Below are 20685 nucleotides of genomic sequence, written 5' to 3' on the forward strand. Positions count from 1 at the left end.
AGTTTTATAAAAATCGTTAACGTAATCGATATTTGGGGGTAATTTTTAGGATTAAGTGATATTTATGGGGGTTATTTGTAAAAATGGACTTAAAAGGGGGTTATTTGTAAAAAATGGTACATAAATGGGGGTTATATACAAAATTCACAAAATATAATAAATAAATAAATAAATTCTCAAATTCTTATGGATTAAATGTAACCATTTTATGATAAAATGTTACTATTTTCTGATAAAATGTTATCATTATTTCCAGAGGAAAAAGTGACAAATTTAGTTATAACATTTTATCATTAAATGATTACATTCTAGTATTAAAAAAATGGTGACATTTGATCCATCTTATTTCAAACCGTTAGAAGCAAGACTTATTGAAATAAATTAGAGTTTTATTGGTCCATGACTCATTTGTGAATTCACGATTTTATGTTAGTCTTGTGGAAGAGCGTTGGATACAGCGTGCATGTAATAAGATGTCATGTTTACTATGAAGGACTTTTATTGGTCTATGACTCATTTGTCAATTCACGATTTTACGTTAGTCTTGTGTAAGATTGTTGGATATAGCCAGCATGTAATAGGATTTGCATTTATTACGATTTGCGACTATGCGTATACAATATTAAGATTGTAAGATATAAAGATGCGATCTTTGCCTATATCTAAAGTCTAAACCACGAAAATAGAGTTATTTAATCGGTTGCATATGTAACCACCGACATTTGGTAATTTAAAAGAGAAAATGAGTTAACGCCACCGGATGACTCCCGGGTGCCACCCTCTCATACGTAATAAGTGGGGATTAAGAATTTAATGAAAGAAACTCGAAAAGGAAGTGCTACTTATAACAATAGGTCTTGGTATAGACGGGTGGGGCGAACAGACGAGTAAAGATCTCTAATAAAATGGGTAGGGGGACAAGGTGGGGCATCCCCCATGTGCTTCCCACTTTATGGTAAATGGGTATTTTGTGAGGGAAAATGGTATCCGTCTATACGTATAGACGGATAATGTCCGTCTATAATGAGAATTTGTGTACTTATAAAGACCTTATTGATTCTACATTTCTACATCTTTATCTTCTTCTAATTTATAAGTTTTCTCAAAGCTCTCTATTTCTTTAGGATCTTGCTTCGATCATAAGCTTGGTGTCTTCAAAACTCCTCGCGATAGCTTGCCGAAAAGGTACCCAACTTCATCAACACTTCATCAACTTATAAGTATGCGATCACAAGAGCAATGGTTTTACTTGAAAGCCATGTCTTGAAGACACAAATAACAAAGCTAGCTACTGGTAAATGATTTTTCTTTAAAGAATGTATGTATTCGACAAGAAATGTATGGTAAATACAAAATCATAAGGAAAAAAAAAATTATTCAAAAAATAAACTATTACAGCAATAGCTCAAAGAAATACTTCAAAAACAATTATAATATATTCTTTTTCCTAAAAACATTTGTATTTTCACAACAAACAATTGGCAATTGCAATATTATCTCAATGCAATAGAAGCGCGCTAATTAAGCACAAAAAAAGCGCCTTATTATGGTGAACGAAAAAAAATGTAGCCTTGTGAATGCAGAGTCATGACTACTCTTTAATCTCTTCTATACACATTCTTCAACCTTTACTTGTACAGTGGAGTATAACCTAAAGGAATTGATCTCGAAAAGAATCTAATTCCTCTTGTACAAAAAAATTATATAATGGAAATTCGAAAAATTCTGGACAAAAATGCAAGCTCACAACAATGTTGTGACCTCCAAAACTATGAAATAGACCACCTAATACTAAACGGAAATAGGGAAAAATCCGACAGAGTTTCCTATATTAGAGTCGTCGATAAAGAATAATTCTTATTGGGAGTAGAAGCAGCCAAAAACAATGATTCTTTCCCTTCAAGCCAACACAAACAAGTATAACTGCAGAAAGACGGTAAACCAGCCGTTAGAATTTAGTCAAAAGAACAAATACGGTCAGAAGTCGGGTTCAGCTATTAGTGGATCTATGTTATGGGGCCCGGGATCCTGAAGTCCTAAAAGACTTTTTGTATAATATGTAGATTGGTGAACCAATTTTCTGCCACTGATTACAGCAGAGATTACTGGTTGAGTTTCGGAGAAATGACTTACTGGTTAAAACAATTGCAGGCCTGTTTTCAGCTTGTTCTGCTTCCATTTGGGTAGCTTATAAAAAGCGTCTTTTGCCATTCCAAATTTATCCTTGAACTCGGCTGCTGAAAGATAAGCCTGCACCGAACAATGTGTATCTCAAGTTAAACTCATTCATATTCCATGTTATCAGCAAGCACAGTTGTCTCAAACAAAACCATCTTTTTTCTTTTTCCTTACATTGAGAGAAAGGGGTGAGGGGTCATGTAGACTGGACAAACTTGGCATTCATGTCTATTATGAGTCGGGTTATTATGGGTATTTTACGCTCTCAGATCGGTAGGATTAGGTCCTAACATTTCAGAATCAAATCAGTTTCAGGTATAATATCATTGGTGTACGGGTCATTTCCAGTATGGCAGGATGTGTAATTCCTGTATAACAGTCATTTTGGTCGTGTGTATGACATTAACTCAAGTGTAACTTCAAAGTAGAAATAAGTTACGCCAATATTAGGTCTGACAAAGTTTGGATCAACCATGACTCATTCGGGCAATTCATATTTAAGGTAATTTCCAGTTATTATGTTTGCTCTAGTTTAGCCGTAACCAACAACTCACTAAACTTTAGTTTCAGATTATGGTAGGCTTTCTTTTTAACGTGAAACAACAATTAATCGATGTATTTCTCAATGCTTTCATTCTAGGTCATGTGGAAACTAATAGGAATATTTATAATAGTTGGGCCTCAACCATCACTTTAAGGTTTTGGTTGAGTTGGTTCATCTATCATGGTATCAGAGCCAGTGTGACCGAGGGTTCAAATCCTGGCAACCTCAAAACTCCTCAAAAACTCGAAGTGGAAACCCAGCACCCGGTACGGGGAGCCGGTGCACAACTAACCACTCTTCAAGCCCAACGGGCATTTGAGTGAGGGAGCGTAATAGGAATATTTATAATAGTTGGGCCTCAACCATCACCTTAAGGTTTTGGTTGAGTTGGTTCATCTATCAGAAACAACCTTTCAACCTCTCTGAGATATGAACACAGGATTAAAGCTGCGTACATCTAACTCCTAATCCCGGCAGTTTACGGGAGTCCTTAAGGCGTTGGGTAAGGTGGTGGTTGTTGGGTGTAGTCTTATTAGAATTGCTAGAAATAAATATGACTAAGAGTGTCTCATCGAAATTACTCAAAAAGACACCAGAAAGAGAGAGAAGAGAACCTCTCGTCTAGTAAGATCAATTTCAGGAGCTGGGTCTTCTGATGTTGTCGTCAAACGGTCATATGGGTATACTGTGAGTCCTTCATCTTCCTCAGCATCATCTTCCTTAATATCTTCTTGTATGCTGTCCATGGAAGTCTCTTTGGGCATCTCCGCGGCGGAATTTGAATCTGGTGTTGGTGTTTCTGTAAGAGAATGTAGACCGTCTTCAATACACAGTGAAGAGATCCAAACATGAAACTCCCTCTATTTTACTCAAATAGCCCCATCTGCTACTATTTGTGAGGAAGAATTTGAGAAGTGGGGCTAATTGCGTCAAACGAAGGGAGTTATAAGAAGGTATAGAGTACACAGCAAAACTTTTAAGTAGGCCCACCTTTGCGAGAGCGAGGCATAATAACAGGCTGTTTAGAAGTAGGAGTTTTATCAAAAGAAGCGGTAAGAGCTGCAATCGCAGTAGATTTAGGAGGTGCTAAAGAAGATTCTGGGGTTCCTGATTTCGGATAAAGCTTCCTAATCATTGGTGGGGGTGTCGATAGATTTCTCGTGTTTGAATTCTCAAAAGTGGCAGCCAGTGCAGTAAATGCAGGAGATCTGCCTCTCACTCGGGCACGATCAGGGCTGCTAGACATACTCCTTGAACGATTCGATTTGTCAGGTACGCCAGACCTTCCGCCAAATACAGGGTTTCTCCTCTTTGGTTTCTGGATATGCATGAACCATTGTATCAGCAGATAGAACCTCGGGTTATAATTATATTAATATTATCCAGTGGATTAGATAAACATATCGAATCATTGACGCAAGACATAAAACGTGATGAAAAAAAAAAAATGATTTCAACATAAAATGGCATATTAGTCAGTAAGTCAACTGAAATTTCTACAAGGAAATATAGAAGTGAATCAAACACCTCAAAGAACTCTTATAATGCAAGAAAGAAGTGAACTCTTGGAATATATTTACAATAGATCAAAATATTCATAGTGGGATGTTTTCGAGATTTAAGAATTTATTGTTATGACGTAATTTTCATAATCGGTTAGCCATAAACAGTCTCTCCAAGGAGGTAAGGCCGCACACATCCAACCCCTCTTATGCTGCCACAGATAGGAGTCATTGAGGCAATAGGTAATGCTCTTGTTGAAGGATGTACTGTTATCCATAGAGGCCAGAGGATATTGGGTATATGAGGGTAGAGGTGCTCATGGGGCTGGGCTAATGTCCGAAAAATGAGCCCAATTATGGGCTGGGATGGACCGGTCTACGCCAAATGCACGAGGCTATATTTGCAGCTGAAACCCAGCTTGATGAACCCTTTAGTCTAAAGAAGCTAATAATCACCTTCAAACTCTGGATCTCAAGACTTATGAGACTCTTATGACAAGCCACAATATACTGTAGCTAGCCATATTATCAGTAGCCAGTTAAAGCAAAAATAGATAGTCTGGATCTATTTTAAGTTTGGAAAAAACAATTACTCAATGTTGTAATTTAGGTACAGTAGGCAACCAGAATGGTGCGCAATCAGAATGGCAACCTAGCATCGCTTTCTCCCAATAGCAATGCAACAAAAAAAATACTTACATCTATAGCTGGGGCCCCTCCATTCTTCAGAATTGACAATTTCCTTTGGAATGAGTTTCCATGGATCTGCCAAAAAAGAAATCGGTTGCGTGATTGCAGAATAAGGTTGAAGCACCCACCTTGTAGAATAAAGCAAAATACTCACGCCAGATTTTGCCGAATCCCATGTGAAAAAGCGAGTGAAAAAAGAAGGTTCATTCCCTTCCATGATGACATAAATGGGCACTTTTGGAGAGAGTTTCTCTAGAAGAAAATCACGTTCCACAAATTTCTGTTGCAAATCATGACCACAGGTTAGAATTGTTTATCGTGATAAACTTTCACATATCTAGTTTACTCAGACTCAAAAATATGGAGTATTCTGGTTAATGTACTTGTGTGGGCCTCACTATATTGAGAAAAGTCCTCGTCTTTTATGAACTTAATGAAAAGTCCTCGTGTCAGATTCGTGTCAAAGTGTGCAACATCCGACACGCGTAAATTATAAAAACTGGAGTAACAAAGGTTGCGCCAAGCAATGCGAGCAGGTTCAAGGCAGTTCAAGGGTTCAACTAGCTAAATGATTATGCTGCGAATAATTAGACTTTAGCTGCGTTAAATTATTAGTATACACATCTACAAAAATTAAGAGATGTTAGCTGTCAGTAAAATTAACAATATGAGATGTGACTCATGTGAGCGTATCTCTGTCATTACAATCTAAAAGTTCAATATGAAATGTTCAGTTACTCAGAATTGTTTAGAGCTGACCCCAAAATACGGAATCCAGCAATCTGAAATTTGAAGTTTAAGGAAGATTTACCATATACTCCGTAAATTTTATCAATTTGACTGCTGGTTTGGAGCGTAACAATAAGGAAAATACATTGCATTCAAAATTTCATGCTCCAGTACCAGCATAAGAGAGCGTCTTTGAAAAAAAAAATTTAAGACCATTGTACCAATTCTATGACAGTTTGCAGTAGACAAGCAACAAATGACTCCGCAAAATATCCTAATATTCTTACCTCTCCAATGGTCAAAGCTTGCAATTTGCTCTTTGAGTCCACTTGTTGTCCAACCCATACAAAAATATCGGAGTGACAATCCAAAATATATATATCTTCAGTCATCAAATCATCTTGTGTGAAGTTATGAATTTCCACCACCTGTAACAAAATAATCAGAGAGTTGACATTCCACCCATCAACAAGACTGGAAATGCCGAGATGAAACTCATCACATGAGCATATGATGCATAAAACGTCAACAGCCGAATTACTGAGAATATTTTAGTCGGACCAGTTCAAATGTCCACCTCTCACACTATAATCAGTTTCAAATTTTGATTCATGTTCAAAAAATACCTGATGTGGCATAAACGGCATTGGTATTATTGTACAACTAATGCAATACAAATATGTTGTAGCATGCAGCTTCGTTAGGAGATTCAAAAGAGAGTTTTACAATGCGAGTTTTTGTTGTAAAAATGGTATTCTACACTGTAGACATGGTATTAAAATGTGGTATCAATCAACTGTGAAATATCGGTATTGGGTTGTCTCAAATGTAATGTTAATGAGTTGTGGCCAATGCAGCTGTAACATCAAAACTTTCACCAATTCACCAAAAATGTGATATCTTCACTTCTTAAGATCTGAAATCGGGGTGGCTTTGCATGTTTGTAGGCTTGTATCCCATCTTTTCTCTCTGAGCTATGACCTCTTTTTTCACAAACATATAACCACTAGCCAATAATTTCAGTATTGATTACATGATGTAACCAGTGGCAGATCTCGGATTTGAAGTTTGGGGAGGCGAAAATAAAGATCGTGAATTTCATGGGAGGGCAAACTAGCAGCCAATTCATTTTTTTTAGAAAAAGGAAAATATTATCTAAAACTTTCTATTATTTGTAGTTAAGGAGGCAGCGGCCGAATACCCCTTCTAGCCCCTACTCATTCTTGCACTATATGTAACCGAAATGTGTCTCGTGAAGAATGCTCAAATAAAATGTTACAAACCTTCAAATCTTCTGCTCATTATCAACGATTCACCATCCATGATAAGCAAAAAAGAAAAAAGGAAGGTATCAGCCACTGAAAGTTGTGAACAGCTTAATTATACTCAGCATATCAATTAAATTAATACAAAAGAGTATATACCTCTAACGAAGCTGCATGAGAATAAGTGTGCATCACTTTCCCGCTCCCTTGCAATTTTCTCGCTTGAGTACTCAGTTTTTTCTCCTAATAGTTGCCAGAATGGTTCAGGTTCTGCTCCCTCTTTATAAGTTTTGGACTGCAAGTTTGGCTGCAGACAGTAACATGCAAAAGACGGTTTCACACTAAAATAGTGTTTAAAATACCAATTAACAGGTGGGGTCTTACCAAGAATACCATCGTATAAAGGTAAAGTCGAAAAACAAAAGCATATAACTAGAAATGGAAGGTCTCGGTCTATTTAGTGTGAGGCTGAAACTGTTTAGTGTGAGACTGTCTCATACAATAATTTGTGATAAATTATATGCCAACTAATGAGCTCGAATAAACAAACCTCAGCACTAATTACATCCTCCATACCCAGCCGATTTAAAGAGAAAGGCTCAGGACAACAACCTATAACCAGCATAAATACCTTTAGAGCGGGGTTTAAACTCCCACTTGTAAACAACATGCTTCTAACTTGTAGTAATTGTTTAGGAGACTCATAAAAGAGAGTTTGTTTCTCTACTTTAGAGTCAAATGTTTTTGTACTCGGCAGCAAGTTTCGGGGCGACACAGGGTTGAGATTGTTGAACACGGGTATTTAACTATTTTCTGAAAAGATTCCATATTTTTGCCAAAATGGTGTGCAGGGTCAGGTAGGAATGTCTAACTATCGGAAACGTTGCATGCAGCCAATGTGAAGGCACAAAGTAACGTATCATAGAACCAAGTCACCGTAGATAAGAACTTCAAATTACTGAAGATGATATTATTAGGGAATATAGAATGGAAAAATAGGGGTAAGGAACACAATGGACCAAATAGCATGGAATTACCATATACTATATAATAGTAACCCATTCCTTGAAGGGAATTATTGTGAAGAAAGATAATAATTACCTTGATGATATCCAACTGTCTCTCAACGAGCTCTTGATGCTCTGGTGAGGTCAGGTTGCCAGACCATGTGAATACAGTTGTGCCGCTGTGTAATATGTAACAGTATGAGGAGTTTAAAGATGAAGGAACCTGATAAAGTACACAGCAATTAGTTTTTGTTATCAAACATAAAAGATGGCCTTAGATAAAACAGATACGGAAAGAATGTAAAATTAGCTAGTGAAAATTAAAAAGAGTTCCAGTTTCTTTTTTCCGGTCAGATTCAACTTGAAACAAGATGGTCATTTGTGAGATAGTGAGCGGACATTCTCGCGAAGATGTCTTAATCGGTTATGTTGTAAATTTGTAACTATGTGGGTGCTAAAGCTAGAGTGGAATAACCCTAAGATTACTTCCTTTGGAACAGTGCAGTTACCCTACTTTTGTTCCTCACCAGATGAAAGACCTATTTGTTGCAAAATAACCTAAACATTGTTGATGTTATTGATAAAATATCTCTCACTCGTAAAACGGAAAATGACCGTTTTAATTTGCTTCCAACATTAGACGACTTATTGTGCATATGAGATGACTGTGCTTCCTTTCTAAAACCATCAAAATTGTATTTCTTAGGAGTTGCATAATAAGAAAGCATCTAAAAAGCTCCCACTCAATTTCCAACAAGAACTCATCACTTGTAGTACCGAAAATATTTTGAGGTTTCACAATGACAAATAGCCTCATGAGAGATCGTCTTAAATTCATAATCCTGCCTAGATACCAATGAACCCGCCAAAAAAAAAAAAAATCAAGGAATAACTAACTCATCATATGGGTCAGTCTCATGATAATATAATCATGAGACGTCTCTTACAAAAGACACCAACTGTGCTACCACATAAAAGCAAAGGTTTGAGTACCACCACCTCTCTATTACTTCCTGAAGGAAGATGCATTAGAAGTTTAGTCTCACTTTTGGACGGGAGCACCCTACTTCTAACCTCTAAAAATGGTGCTCTTTTTCGGCTGAGATATAGCCAATGCACTTCTATTGATAAAAATAACAATTTTTTTACTACGAGTCTATGATACAATCACAGAGTTTTTAAATGAAACAAAGATACACACCACGTCCACTTGAATAGCTTGCATGTTTTCAGGTCCAGAACCCTGAATCCGAAATAAAGCAACACCATCCTCTGTATATGTATCATCGGGAATCTCCTGCTCAGCAATGTACTTTTTGTATCCTTCACTTACTCCACCCTGGTAATTGTCCCAAAAACTCACGCTCAATCAAAACTAAGGAGGCTAAAATATCAAGTATAAACCAGAGTAAATGTTGTGAGTATCCACAAACCTTAAAAACAACAAAGCTTTGAAAGATAGCGAAGAATTGAATTGGTTCACTTCCTTCATAAAAACGAGCCTACAGATAACAAACAACCAAATAAAAGAGAAACTCTCAAGAATTGAATAACCAAAAATATATCTTTAGTTAAGGGGTGTAAATTTAAGTGATATAACTATGAAAATGTTACCAGAGAAGGCAAGAACTTCATCGATTCGACCATCTTGCTGGCGAGAGCTAAAGCTGATGTTTGTTCGTCCTGTAATTATGTGACTCATCTCAGCGATAAAAATAAGAAAGGTGGCACAACAAAGCATTGAGCCATGAGGATAAAAAAATACTTAGAGTCAACAACATCCATATGCTTTTGTTCTAATGATTTATTCCTCTTAACCACTTAAAATTGAACGAGACAGTTACTCTTTTCCACTTTTTTCCGACAACAACTAAAAGAAGAGCTCGAATAACAAATGAAAGGCGTAAGACACAGAAACAATAAATACTTACTTCAATGCTCTTTGTGCCAAACCATGTTCCAATAAGATATTCCTCTTTATCTTCTCCGGGATATGAATATTGAAAGATGTAGCAATCTCCACTGTAGAATTTCGACTGTTCAGAAGCTGAGAGGAGAGTCTTCTCATCACCATTTACTCGCCACACCTGCATCACCATTGAAGAAGCACCAGTAGAGACTTTAGGGAATACTAGTATTTGCTACCAGTAACTTGTGAGATTTACACTTGTATAGATGGAGGGGTTAGGATGGAAGGACGGGGAAGGGAAAGGGGTATCATCACTGTACCTGCAAATTTCCACTGCAGTCAATGTAAGGTTGAGGCTCATCTACAGCAGGAGCAGATTTCACTAGGCCCTTCACATTGACGCCCTGACGTTTGAGAAGAGCTGAAAGGATATAAACAACGATGATTCAGATATCAGATGATAACAGAATAAAGTGAAAAACTGGAGAAATTTTCTTATGCAAAAAATTCTCTGCGAATAAATACTCCCTCCACTTACATGAATTTTTGGGCGAAAGTTTCAGGAGATGGAAAATATGTGAGACAGTGAAAGAACACTGAAGCTCACACTCAAATGGGAGGGTATTATGGGTAATGACTTATTTCTTTCTTGCCCCAAGTGGAAATGTAGTGAAATGGTCTAAACTCTAAACTCCTAATGTCCCAGGAAGGAACATGCAGTGAACTACAAAAATTAAGGGACACGAGCATGACCTAATGTATAATGCAACTCATAAATTTACGACTGCCTCAACATCACTTACCAGCAACCTTGCCTCTTCCATCTTCAGATACAGCCACCTGAGCAGTTTCAGGCCACGAATCAAATTTCGATCGGAAGATTGCTGTCTCAAATCCCTCTATTATACGGATTATATGAGATTTTGGTCGATCAAGGCTCCGAAGCAATTCCTATACGAAGTACAGGGAAAATAAATAAACTTTCATGGTAAAAAAATCAAAACATAAGAAAAGCTAACAAAAAGTTCAGTTTTTACTTCAGCGGCTTCACTTGCTTTGTTCCTCTCATCTAGAGAGGTGGTCCTTCCGATCCATACAAAAACCTCTGTACCACAATCCAGAAGGTAACATTTATCCGTAGTTAGCAGATCCCTAGTTAGTGTCTCAGCTTCTACTGGTTCTGCCTGCCCCTTTTCAACACTTGAAAAAGAATCAGAGAACACTGTCAGGAGGTTTACAATTGGCATAAGGACAAAGAACAGCAATATTAGATACTTTTTCTTTTCTACATTGTTCACCCTATTTGATTTGTGAAGTCAAAGTATCAAAATTTTGAATTCAATATGATAGAAATATATAACCTTTATAATATCATACTAAAATATTTATATATATTATTAAAAAAATATTTTGGAAAAAATAATTTTTCCTGCCAAAAAAAGTGAAAAATAAATGCAAGGATTAAAGTGTGGTCTTGGAGATTGCTTAAAGTCAAATGAGGAGAACATTTCTAATACAGAGGAAGTTCATGTGAATAGCAGCAGAGTGACAGAAATTACTTGTAAAGCTTAGGGGGAATAGGATCAGCTTTTTTATTCCTATCAGTGGCTGATTTTCTTGGAAGCGGAGCGAAACCGCCAAAGAATCCCCAGAATTCACCGGCCTCAACATCAGCCATCAATCTTCCATCCTCTGGAAAGAGGGCCCATAACAAATTTGAAAGTGAGTGCAATCACAGATTTATTTTTCTTCTTTCAGACAAGTTCGTTTAAAACAATAAAAGCATTATGTTCTTTCTATCATAAAAAGCTAGCGCGATCACATATTCTTGTCCTATAAGAACATGAACTCGTACTTACCGATTGAAGCAATATCACATTTTCCATGATGATAATTGTCTTTAATATACTGAACAACCTCCAATGCTTTAGCTCTCTCTTGAATGGAAGAGTTGGAGCCATTGAATTGAAATATTTTGGATTCGGTATCTAGAATGAATATATCATCGTGACTAAGAGTGGATCGTGCACAAGGAACCTGCCATTCAGAGTGTTATTTTCTTAGAGTAATAAGTATACGTTTTCGACTGTTTGTGTCTACGAAATATACATCGTCGTAGAGAAGATGTTGAACTTACCTCATTTACATGAACGACATGTTTACCCTGGCAAACATATAATCGAGGTTTGTATTCTTCAGCTTCATGATGTTTGAAACCAGACGCAATTCCACCTTCTAAGGGTATAATACACGGTTTAAAATAAGAAAGGAACTTTTCTGTTTCATGGCCCTGCACTTCGCGATATTGAACGGCACGACCTCCTAGAGCTGCATCCAATTCCACAGTTTTAATGGCCGCAGCACCAGCTTCATCCTACTTGATGAGAAACAAAATCCTCAGACTCTTGATATAAACAACAGCCTTCACGAGTTTTATAAAAATCCAAACGTCTGACATGGTTACAAATACTTAACACTTTTATAGGGAAGCTCCGTAAAAAGCTATAGGGAAGAACAGACAGCAAAATCTTATTTCGGCTTATCTATATTGCTCAAACTCTTCATCTTTCCCCCAAAGTACCCCTATCAGCGCATTCTGACATGGTTACAAATACTTAACACTTGGCCAAACAAATGGAACACTTTTACACAGTACATGAGTTTAACACCTAGACGCATACCCCTGCTTATTACTTGTAGCCGAGGCTACGAGTAATATCGATGGCTATCATTATATTAAAGTGATTTAATTTTACGTAAAATATTGGTGCAGTAATATGTAGTATAAGCATCTGTAGCCGATAACACTGTAACACCAGACAATTTAAATAGAGACTTACTTGAGAAGTATCTTTACCAAGCCAGTAATGGATATCATGACGTAAGGCACCACTTTTTAATGCTGTTGTCTGGAAAAAAGAACAAAAAAACGAATAAATCAGGATCGGTAAAATGAAAGTCTGCCCAAAGGAATAACATGCATCCAGATGCCTTAAAGCACACAGAAGAGTCCCTAAGTACTCAGAGTAGGGTTGACATTTACAAAATAATCAAATGAAAACTTTGTACGAAAAGAAAGATAGAGCATGATGAGTCGACACTCACATACTCATTAGCCAAACTCCTTGACTCGATAACACGGATCAAAGCATAAAGATAAAAAACAGCTAGTAAAGAGATCCACCTACTATTACAGGATTTACAGCCACCTTATGATGTTTGTCATTCACAAACAAGTACTCTTAACATGTAAGATTTAGCACGCAGGATAATTAAGCTCACAAAAAAGCTTCTGCCCGATTCTTTTTTCAGGTTCTACCAAAACATATATACTAACAGTTTCGAATTAAGTTCCAAACTTCAGAAGGTTATTTTATGAGTGTGGTTTATATTTTTATATTGACAAGCCTAACAAATATTTCTAAGCTAACCCTGTCTCAAAAGTGCGGTTTGTAATTTCATATTTATATACTGAATATTTTCTTCCTTTTAAATTATGCTACCCTTTCTTTTTTAGTTATTTTACCTCTTATTGACGGTTTCAGATAATGTTATCATTTTTACCTGACCAGGACTAATTTTGGGACTAAGGTTTTGTCGTGGGAATAGTTCTTATCGTCAATATATGAATGGAACAACACCAACACTAATTATAACTTCGAACCCCATCTAGCTTCCAAAACTAGAACAAAATAACATGAATTACTTTCTGTCAGAGATCATCTGGAACCCTAGATGCTTCTGCGAACAACATGATGGACATAAACTGTGTCTACATAATTATTATTATTATTACAGATGGTACAAATAGCTGATATTCAGAAAGAAAGGTAAAGTGAGAACTGAAAGTGCTATTCATTTGAAGAACTCCTCCCACCCTCGTGTAATGGCTGCCAGCAAAAAAGCTCATTCGTAGGACAGTAAACAGTAAACTAGAGTTCTTACATTAAATTCTTACCTTTAAAACAATATAAGAATCTCCCATGTAAAATTTTCCATGAGAAGAATCTGGAACACGTGCAGGGCGGAAGTTTTCAATGCGCCATATTTCAAGCCCTCTAAGTATTGTCAAGGCAAACAAACAACTGTGGTCTACACAGATGAAAAAATTTGATACATAGTTCCAGCTAAACTTGGGTGCAATCACACAATTTTAACAGGCTACAGGAACATTACAGATCATAATCACCTTGATATTACAGGTGTTTTTATGGTGTGCCCCGTACCCTCCTTTTCTGGAATTCATCTAATATATCTTGTAAAGTCGATTACGAATTCAAACTTAACCTAAGTAGACTTACCCATCCCTTTTAAATGTTAATTGAGTATCTAGTAATAATTTGCCGGGTAATCAACTTATTCAGCAATAAGAATCCTAAACAAATATGGAGTAGATGTCAACATATGTCTCTCATCATAAATTATAAGGTTCACATTAAATAATCAATCAGGTTGGATAGGCAATCATTAGACTTCAGAACTCAAGTAGATATTAGTATGTTATATCAGTAAGGTAAAAGGATACGCCTTTTGTCCAGATCCCTGGAATGCTGCATCAAGATCTTTCAGGGAAATCGACATAATTGAATAAATTTACAAATACGTGAGGTGCAGAAATTCCTATAATATCAAGGAAGCAGCTGCAGAACCTGAAAAAAGAGTGAGGGATCAGTAAACAAGTCTTCTCTGCCTCATATTAGTCTCATTAAAAGAGAGTGGCATTAAAAATTCAAGGGAAACAAAAATAAACAAGGTATGGAGCTCAGCACAAAGAGACAACACGAGAAGCAGAAGTGCAAACAAAAATATCCATTCATAAAGATTGCAATGCAAACAGAGAGCAAAAGAAATAGCAAAAAAAAAACATTCTAGGCAACAATTATATGGAAATGACAAATGCCTTGAAACTTTGGAGTTGAACATGAAGATTTAAGGTGCTCAAGCAAGAGAGCACTAGAGTGACCAAAAAAAATCCCCATAATAAGGGCTTCAAAGGACAGTTTAACTCGAAGTAAATGTGCAGATAAGTATAGTTCTCATTACTATTCTTTCGCAGTGTTACATAAACAATTTGGGGTACCACTTGAACAACAATTTCGGAAAGTTACATTCCCCCAATGCCTCATGAGATCCTGCCACCAATGGGGTAGGGGGTATTGAATGTACACAGTGAGTGTTAAAACAAAGACTATTTCAGATGACGCATTACTGAAATGGTCAAATGACTGCTACTTTACAAAAATAGAACTGCAGACGGTTTAGTGATACAAGAGATAAATCCTACTTGCAGTACTGATAAACTATAGTAATGTAGGATGTAAATAGGTCTGACAAGTAGTATCAGTGTATCACCACAAAATGTAAACAATATATAATCCCAAGTTTCTTCACACAGCTCGCATCAGAAATTTTTTTGATGTCATTTTGATATAGCATCTCAAATGTTAAATCAACTAATACGATAACAGCCAAGGAGTAGCAGGATCATGTCAGCATTACACCCACAAAACCAAGATTATGATATATGGGCAGCCCTTTTTTCTCTCCCTCGCGGCTCAACCCTAAAGAGAGCGAAAATTATTTCTGGTATGAACCTGAAACACCTTCGGTTCACCAAACAACAATAACAAAGGCCGTAGACTCTTCTGACACCTAGCTATTAACTTTCAGTGGCTAAACTACATCATGTTTGTTCAGTGAAAGTATATAAACGCTCGTAAACAATCATTTCAGACATGTCAAGTACCTATGTATGTAGATATAAAGGATAACACAAAGCCTTTGTAATGCAACAGCAATCTTAGGTGGGGGAAGCTATGAGTAGCAATGTAACAGGTCCAAAACTTCTGATGATAACAAATATTAAAATCGGCCTCAGACTGCCTAACCGTCATTTGTATGGCAATCTCATCAAGCAGAAAGAGCATACTCAAAATGTTTCGAAAACTATATGTAATTCCTTTAGTCTTAAACACATGTCAATGCGACAAATGCGAGTACAAACTACTAAATTCTGAACTACTTATAAACACCTTAACTGAAATGCCACCAAAATGGGTTTCCCACAGGAATTTCATTAATATCCAAAAACACAATGCATTCACATCTTGCTCAACAAACATGTTGTAACCTATCAGCAAAAATGTTTAGGATATTCCACAATCATTCAAACCCCAAGAGTCATTCAGAAACAACCAATTTGTAATGCTAGCTGGGTGAGGTTGCATACATCCGACTCCTTTCCCCAGCAATTTGCGGGAGCCATTGAGGCACTGGTGTAATGTTGTATTCAAATCCCAAGAGAGGCATTAAATTTTTTATATCATCCACCTCATCAAAATAACAACCAACATCATTGAAAACTACACCCAACCACCAACCATTTATCCAATTTAGCTAAAACACAATCCACAACAGACAAACACATACTGCATATGCATATGATATAATCTAAAACCATTTTTCACATCAAAATAGCTCAAACAAATCAAACATGACACAATTAACACATTGCACCAAATTACCTATACAAAAACAAAAATACCCAATTCTCAAAACTCCAAAAAACAACATAATAAAACAAATTCTTCTACAAATGAATCAAACAATACCCATTTATCAAAATCAAACAAGAAAAACATAAAGTTCATAACTTTATTACATAATCAATCAAATTACCTTATACCCAAAAAAGGGTGCAACAATATTGAGCTAAATTTCACCAAAAAAATGAAAAAAAATTATGAAAATGAAGAACTTTGTGACAAAATGAGGAAGGGAAGGAAAGAGAAGAAAAGAAGGGAAGAGAGATAAATTCGTTTAAAGGGAATGATGATGAAATGCCAAAGCGTGCGCATCACTAATGTCCCACAAACTAAGGTATCAACATTTTTTAATTTTTGCTAAATTTAATGATTACCCAAATTATAAAAATGTTGTAATTTTATAGTGGTGTATGAATTATGATCAAATAATGCATTGTCATTGTAATTAAGTTAATTAATCAGAAATTAACCATGCTTTAGGAACTCAATTGAACAGTAATTAACCAAGTAAAAGGTCAAATGAAGACGGAATATTTGGAAACAAAATCAATGCAAAAACGGAAAACTAGGCTGTCTCTGTAGCAAAATCCATTTACAGGTGGAAAATTGTTGTGGGTTTTTATTTTGTTTTTGTAGTAAGACAAAAATTCGTCACATGAATTCCTACAAAAAATAATTGTTAAAAGGCGATAGCAATTAGTAAGATACTAGTTTTCTTGCCCGTGCGTTGCACGGATACTAAAATAATGTATGATAAATTTCACAATAAAATGGAATATAGACATATAGTTCATCGTTCATGTCTAAGATTTTATGTATGTCGTATGACCAACAAATAATTCCTGATAACATAATATTGACATAAGAATAAAAGTGTGTTTTTTTTTAGGATAATAAAACAAATATGAAGTTTATATATATGATACTTGGACTGATAGTTTTTGGATTTTGTTCATTAATACTTGTTTGTTTTTCAATTGGTCAAGAAAAACAATAATATCTACTCTGCATAATGAACTCAATGATGCAACAAATCTCCTTCTTTCGAATAACAACCATAATTTAATCATTGTTAAATCAAATTGTAATTATGTAAAAACATTTAGAAGTAGTTAGAATGTTATATCTCCCACAAACTATAAAAAGACGTTTGAATGTGAACCAAATTTCGACACAATACTACATGGCTAGGGTAAAACATGACCCCCCTCTCTCTCTCTCTCTCTCTCTCTCTCTCTCTCTCTCTCTCTCTATAGCAATAGTCTTGGCCCCCATATTCTCATTTGAAACAAAATCTTTCACGCAGACCCCTATTTTTCTTCCCTATTTATACACATGATCTAAAACAATCTCATCCCTTGAAAGATCGATCCTTGTCTCCGAAACATATCTCAAATTTATCCAACCAAGTGAAAAACTAAACCCCTACTTCTAGAAAAATCCACCATCCAATGGAAACTAACCCTTGCTCTCGACAATGTTGTTTTTTTAGGAAAATAAAACCAATATGAAGTTTATATATGTGATACTTGGGACTGAGAGTTTTTAGATTTTGTTCATTAATACCTGTTTGTTTTTCAATTGGTCAAGGAAAACAATAATATTTACTTTGCACAATCAACTCAATAATGGAACAAATCTTCTTCTTTAGAATAACAATCATAATTTAATCATTATTGGGTCAAATGGTAGTTACGTAAAAACATTTACAGGTAGTTAAATGTCATATCTTCCGATCAAACTATAGACGTGCCTTTAAATGTGAACCAAATTCCAACGCAATACTACATGGCTGAGTGTCACGGTCCGCTACTTTTGCCGGACCGTGGCGCGCACCCTTGCCCGTCTCAAGGTAAGATGCAAGCGACAAGGATCTTCGTACTAGTGAGGGATCGCCCACTAGCACGATACTCGGGTCTCGGGGTGTGAGTCGGGATCCTAGTGTCGATCCCACAAACACGGCTTGTTAGTAAAGTGAAGGCAAAGAGTCGTTCACAACAAAGCAACAACAAGCAATACGAAGGCACAAGGTAGGAAGTAGATTTTCATTCACTAGTACTCCCTAAAGAGGGAAATTTGATTATTACATCCTGGTAGCAGGAGACATTGAATTTACAAGTTTAGTTCAGAATAGCGATATACCTATTTATGGAAACCTATTCTAAAACTACTAAGAAAATACTTACTACAAATGTACAAGGGAAATGAAATTACATAAGCATAAAATAAATCTAAGGGTTCAAGTGTGCGGATCGTCACACTGAGGTCTGAGGCTGCTTATGACACCCCCTTATAACAATAGTCTTGCCCTTCATCTTCCCATTTAAAACAAAATCCTTCACCCAAACCCCTATTTTTCTTCTCTATTTACACACATTATCTAAAACAATCTCATCGCTTGAAAGATCGATCCTAATCTTCGAAACTTCTCTCAAATTTATCCAACCAAGTGAAAAACTAAACCCCTCCTTTTAAAAAAAATCCACAATCCAATGGAAACTAACCCTTGCTCTTGACAATGTTGTTAGAATTAAGATTTTACTTTAACTTGGATTGATGGGGTCAAGATTAAGTTTATCAGTATGATCTTTTGAGGTTTCTTATTATTATTCATGTTACATATATGTTTTAATGCAAGCGATATTTTGCTGATAAATAACCTTATTTATTATCACTATCCTCGGTAAACTCATCACCCTCCATAAATGCATCATCCCTCCATCCCACTAATTTACCCGCAAAATAAAACATCAGTCACTGTGATTAGTTCTTACTACTTGAAATAACCTCCAATCCACTACCACTATCACTACCTTTCTGCCACGTTCTACATCTAAGAAGTCATAAATCACATTCACCTCCATGAAACACCAATCTTTACTCTAGATGATATGGATCCCCGTCTCCCTTATCAAAGTCAATTTATTTCTCCTTCAACAAAGAAAAATTTAAGAAGCAATCTTCCCTCTTATCTTTCTCTCTCTTTCCCTTCTTAGTCTTTTGCTTGTCCCCTCCCCTTCCTCCATTCCAGATACTCAAACAAAGTGTTTGGGTACTATATTTGTAAACTGAATAAGTATGAATATTATATATATGCACGAACTTTGCTATTTATTTCATTTTGCATAAATAAATCTTACCACCTCCATCTCATTTTTATTGTCCTTTTGTCTTTAAATTTTATTATCTCATAATTATTATCTCCTTTCTCGATCTAGTAAGGAAAAACTTTAGTCAACCAACTCATCGCAATTAACCTCGTTCCCACTCAAAACAACCTTTAGCCCACTACTTAATCCCTTCGGTTCACACATAAAACGGTCTAAAATGCAAAGCTTTCATCACTCTCTTGAAAAGTCCATCTAACTCAGAAAACTAATTGCTACTTTCTGAATTTCATCATTTTTACATCCCGTAAAAATTAAGTTGAACATGACAAAAAAAAAATGCAGAAACTTAAGTTTTATTTGATAACCAGGATTGGACATTTTAATTAGCATTTTGAGAGTTTTTACACTATTTAAATAACAAATGTGCTATTTTGAGTGTTGATCATCGACATATTGAAATAGTAGATTGTGGTGTAATTTCCTATTTTACATTATGATATTTAATTAGTATATTATAGGAAAATAAAAATTGAGTTTTTTTTATCTATGAGGAAATTAAAGATCAAACTTTATCATATTTATAACTAATGTTATTCACTTAAAATATATAAATTTAAGCAAGTTCAAATAAGATAGCTAAAAGTTATAAATCACAAATCATACGAAGCAGTATAATCATTTTTTTTTTATTAGTATGAAATAAATGTCATAAACTTCAAGAGAATATTAATGAGGTAGAGAACTATAGAAGAGTTGGCAAGTACGTGACCTCCTTTTAGGTTTAAATTTTTTCTTTTATTTTTGTATTTTTGTCTAAAGGTGGTTAAAGCATCGTATTAACTATTACGCATGACGAATATGTCTCACCCTTCCCCAATTTGTATCTCTCCCTAAATTATAGTGATGATGTGCTCAATTTACACACACAAAAAAAAAAATTATAGCATCAACAATAATTATTTTGCTCCATATAATTGAATAGTACCATTTTTTATGCATGTAAATTTGTCAGAAGAAAAGCTTGAGAGAGACGGTCTTCACTATGTTAGGGAAAAACTACTCTTACCCTTTTATGTGTTTTTCATGACTTTTTTTTAATGTTGATTGTTGCTTGAATTGAATCTTAACCTTATACATATTTCTATAATAAGTGTATCTAATTTACCTTCAGGCCTCATTCAAATCTATTTTATTACTCGTGGTACC

At 35.6% G+C, this 20685-nt stretch overlaps 1 protein-coding gene across 1 annotated transcript; it reads right to left on the reverse strand.

The window, feature by feature from the left end:
- Positions 1 to 1564: 1564 nt before the first annotated feature.
- LOC141597237 (villin-4-like) lies at positions 1565 to 16741 on the reverse strand. The gene is made up of 24 exons (XM_074417613.1): positions 16503 to 16741; positions 14350 to 14473; positions 13783 to 13882; positions 12665 to 12733; positions 11962 to 12198; positions 11684 to 11861; positions 11384 to 11516; positions 10862 to 11024; positions 10628 to 10775; positions 10145 to 10245; positions 9847 to 10002; positions 9530 to 9598; positions 9349 to 9417; positions 9117 to 9254; positions 8010 to 8138; positions 7068 to 7215; positions 6927 to 6937; positions 5931 to 6071; positions 5069 to 5194; positions 4924 to 4989; positions 3713 to 4040; positions 3337 to 3521; positions 2134 to 2250; positions 1565 to 1923 (listed from the first exon to the last, which is right to left on the reverse strand). Exons 2-23 carry the CDS (start codon positions 14403 to 14405, stop codon positions 2137 to 2139), a joined length of 2865 nt encoding a protein of 954 aa, XP_074273714.1. The 5' UTR covers positions 14406 to 14473; positions 16503 to 16741; the 3' UTR covers positions 1565 to 1923; positions 2134 to 2136.
- Between the last annotated feature and the right edge of the window lie 3944 nt (positions 16742 to 20685).

This window comes from Silene latifolia, chromosome 8 (genome assembly GCF_048544455.1).
Source record: "Silene latifolia isolate original U9 population chromosome 8, ASM4854445v1, whole genome shotgun sequence".
Lineage (NCBI taxonomy): Eukaryota > Viridiplantae > Streptophyta > Magnoliopsida > Caryophyllales > Caryophyllaceae > Silene > Silene latifolia.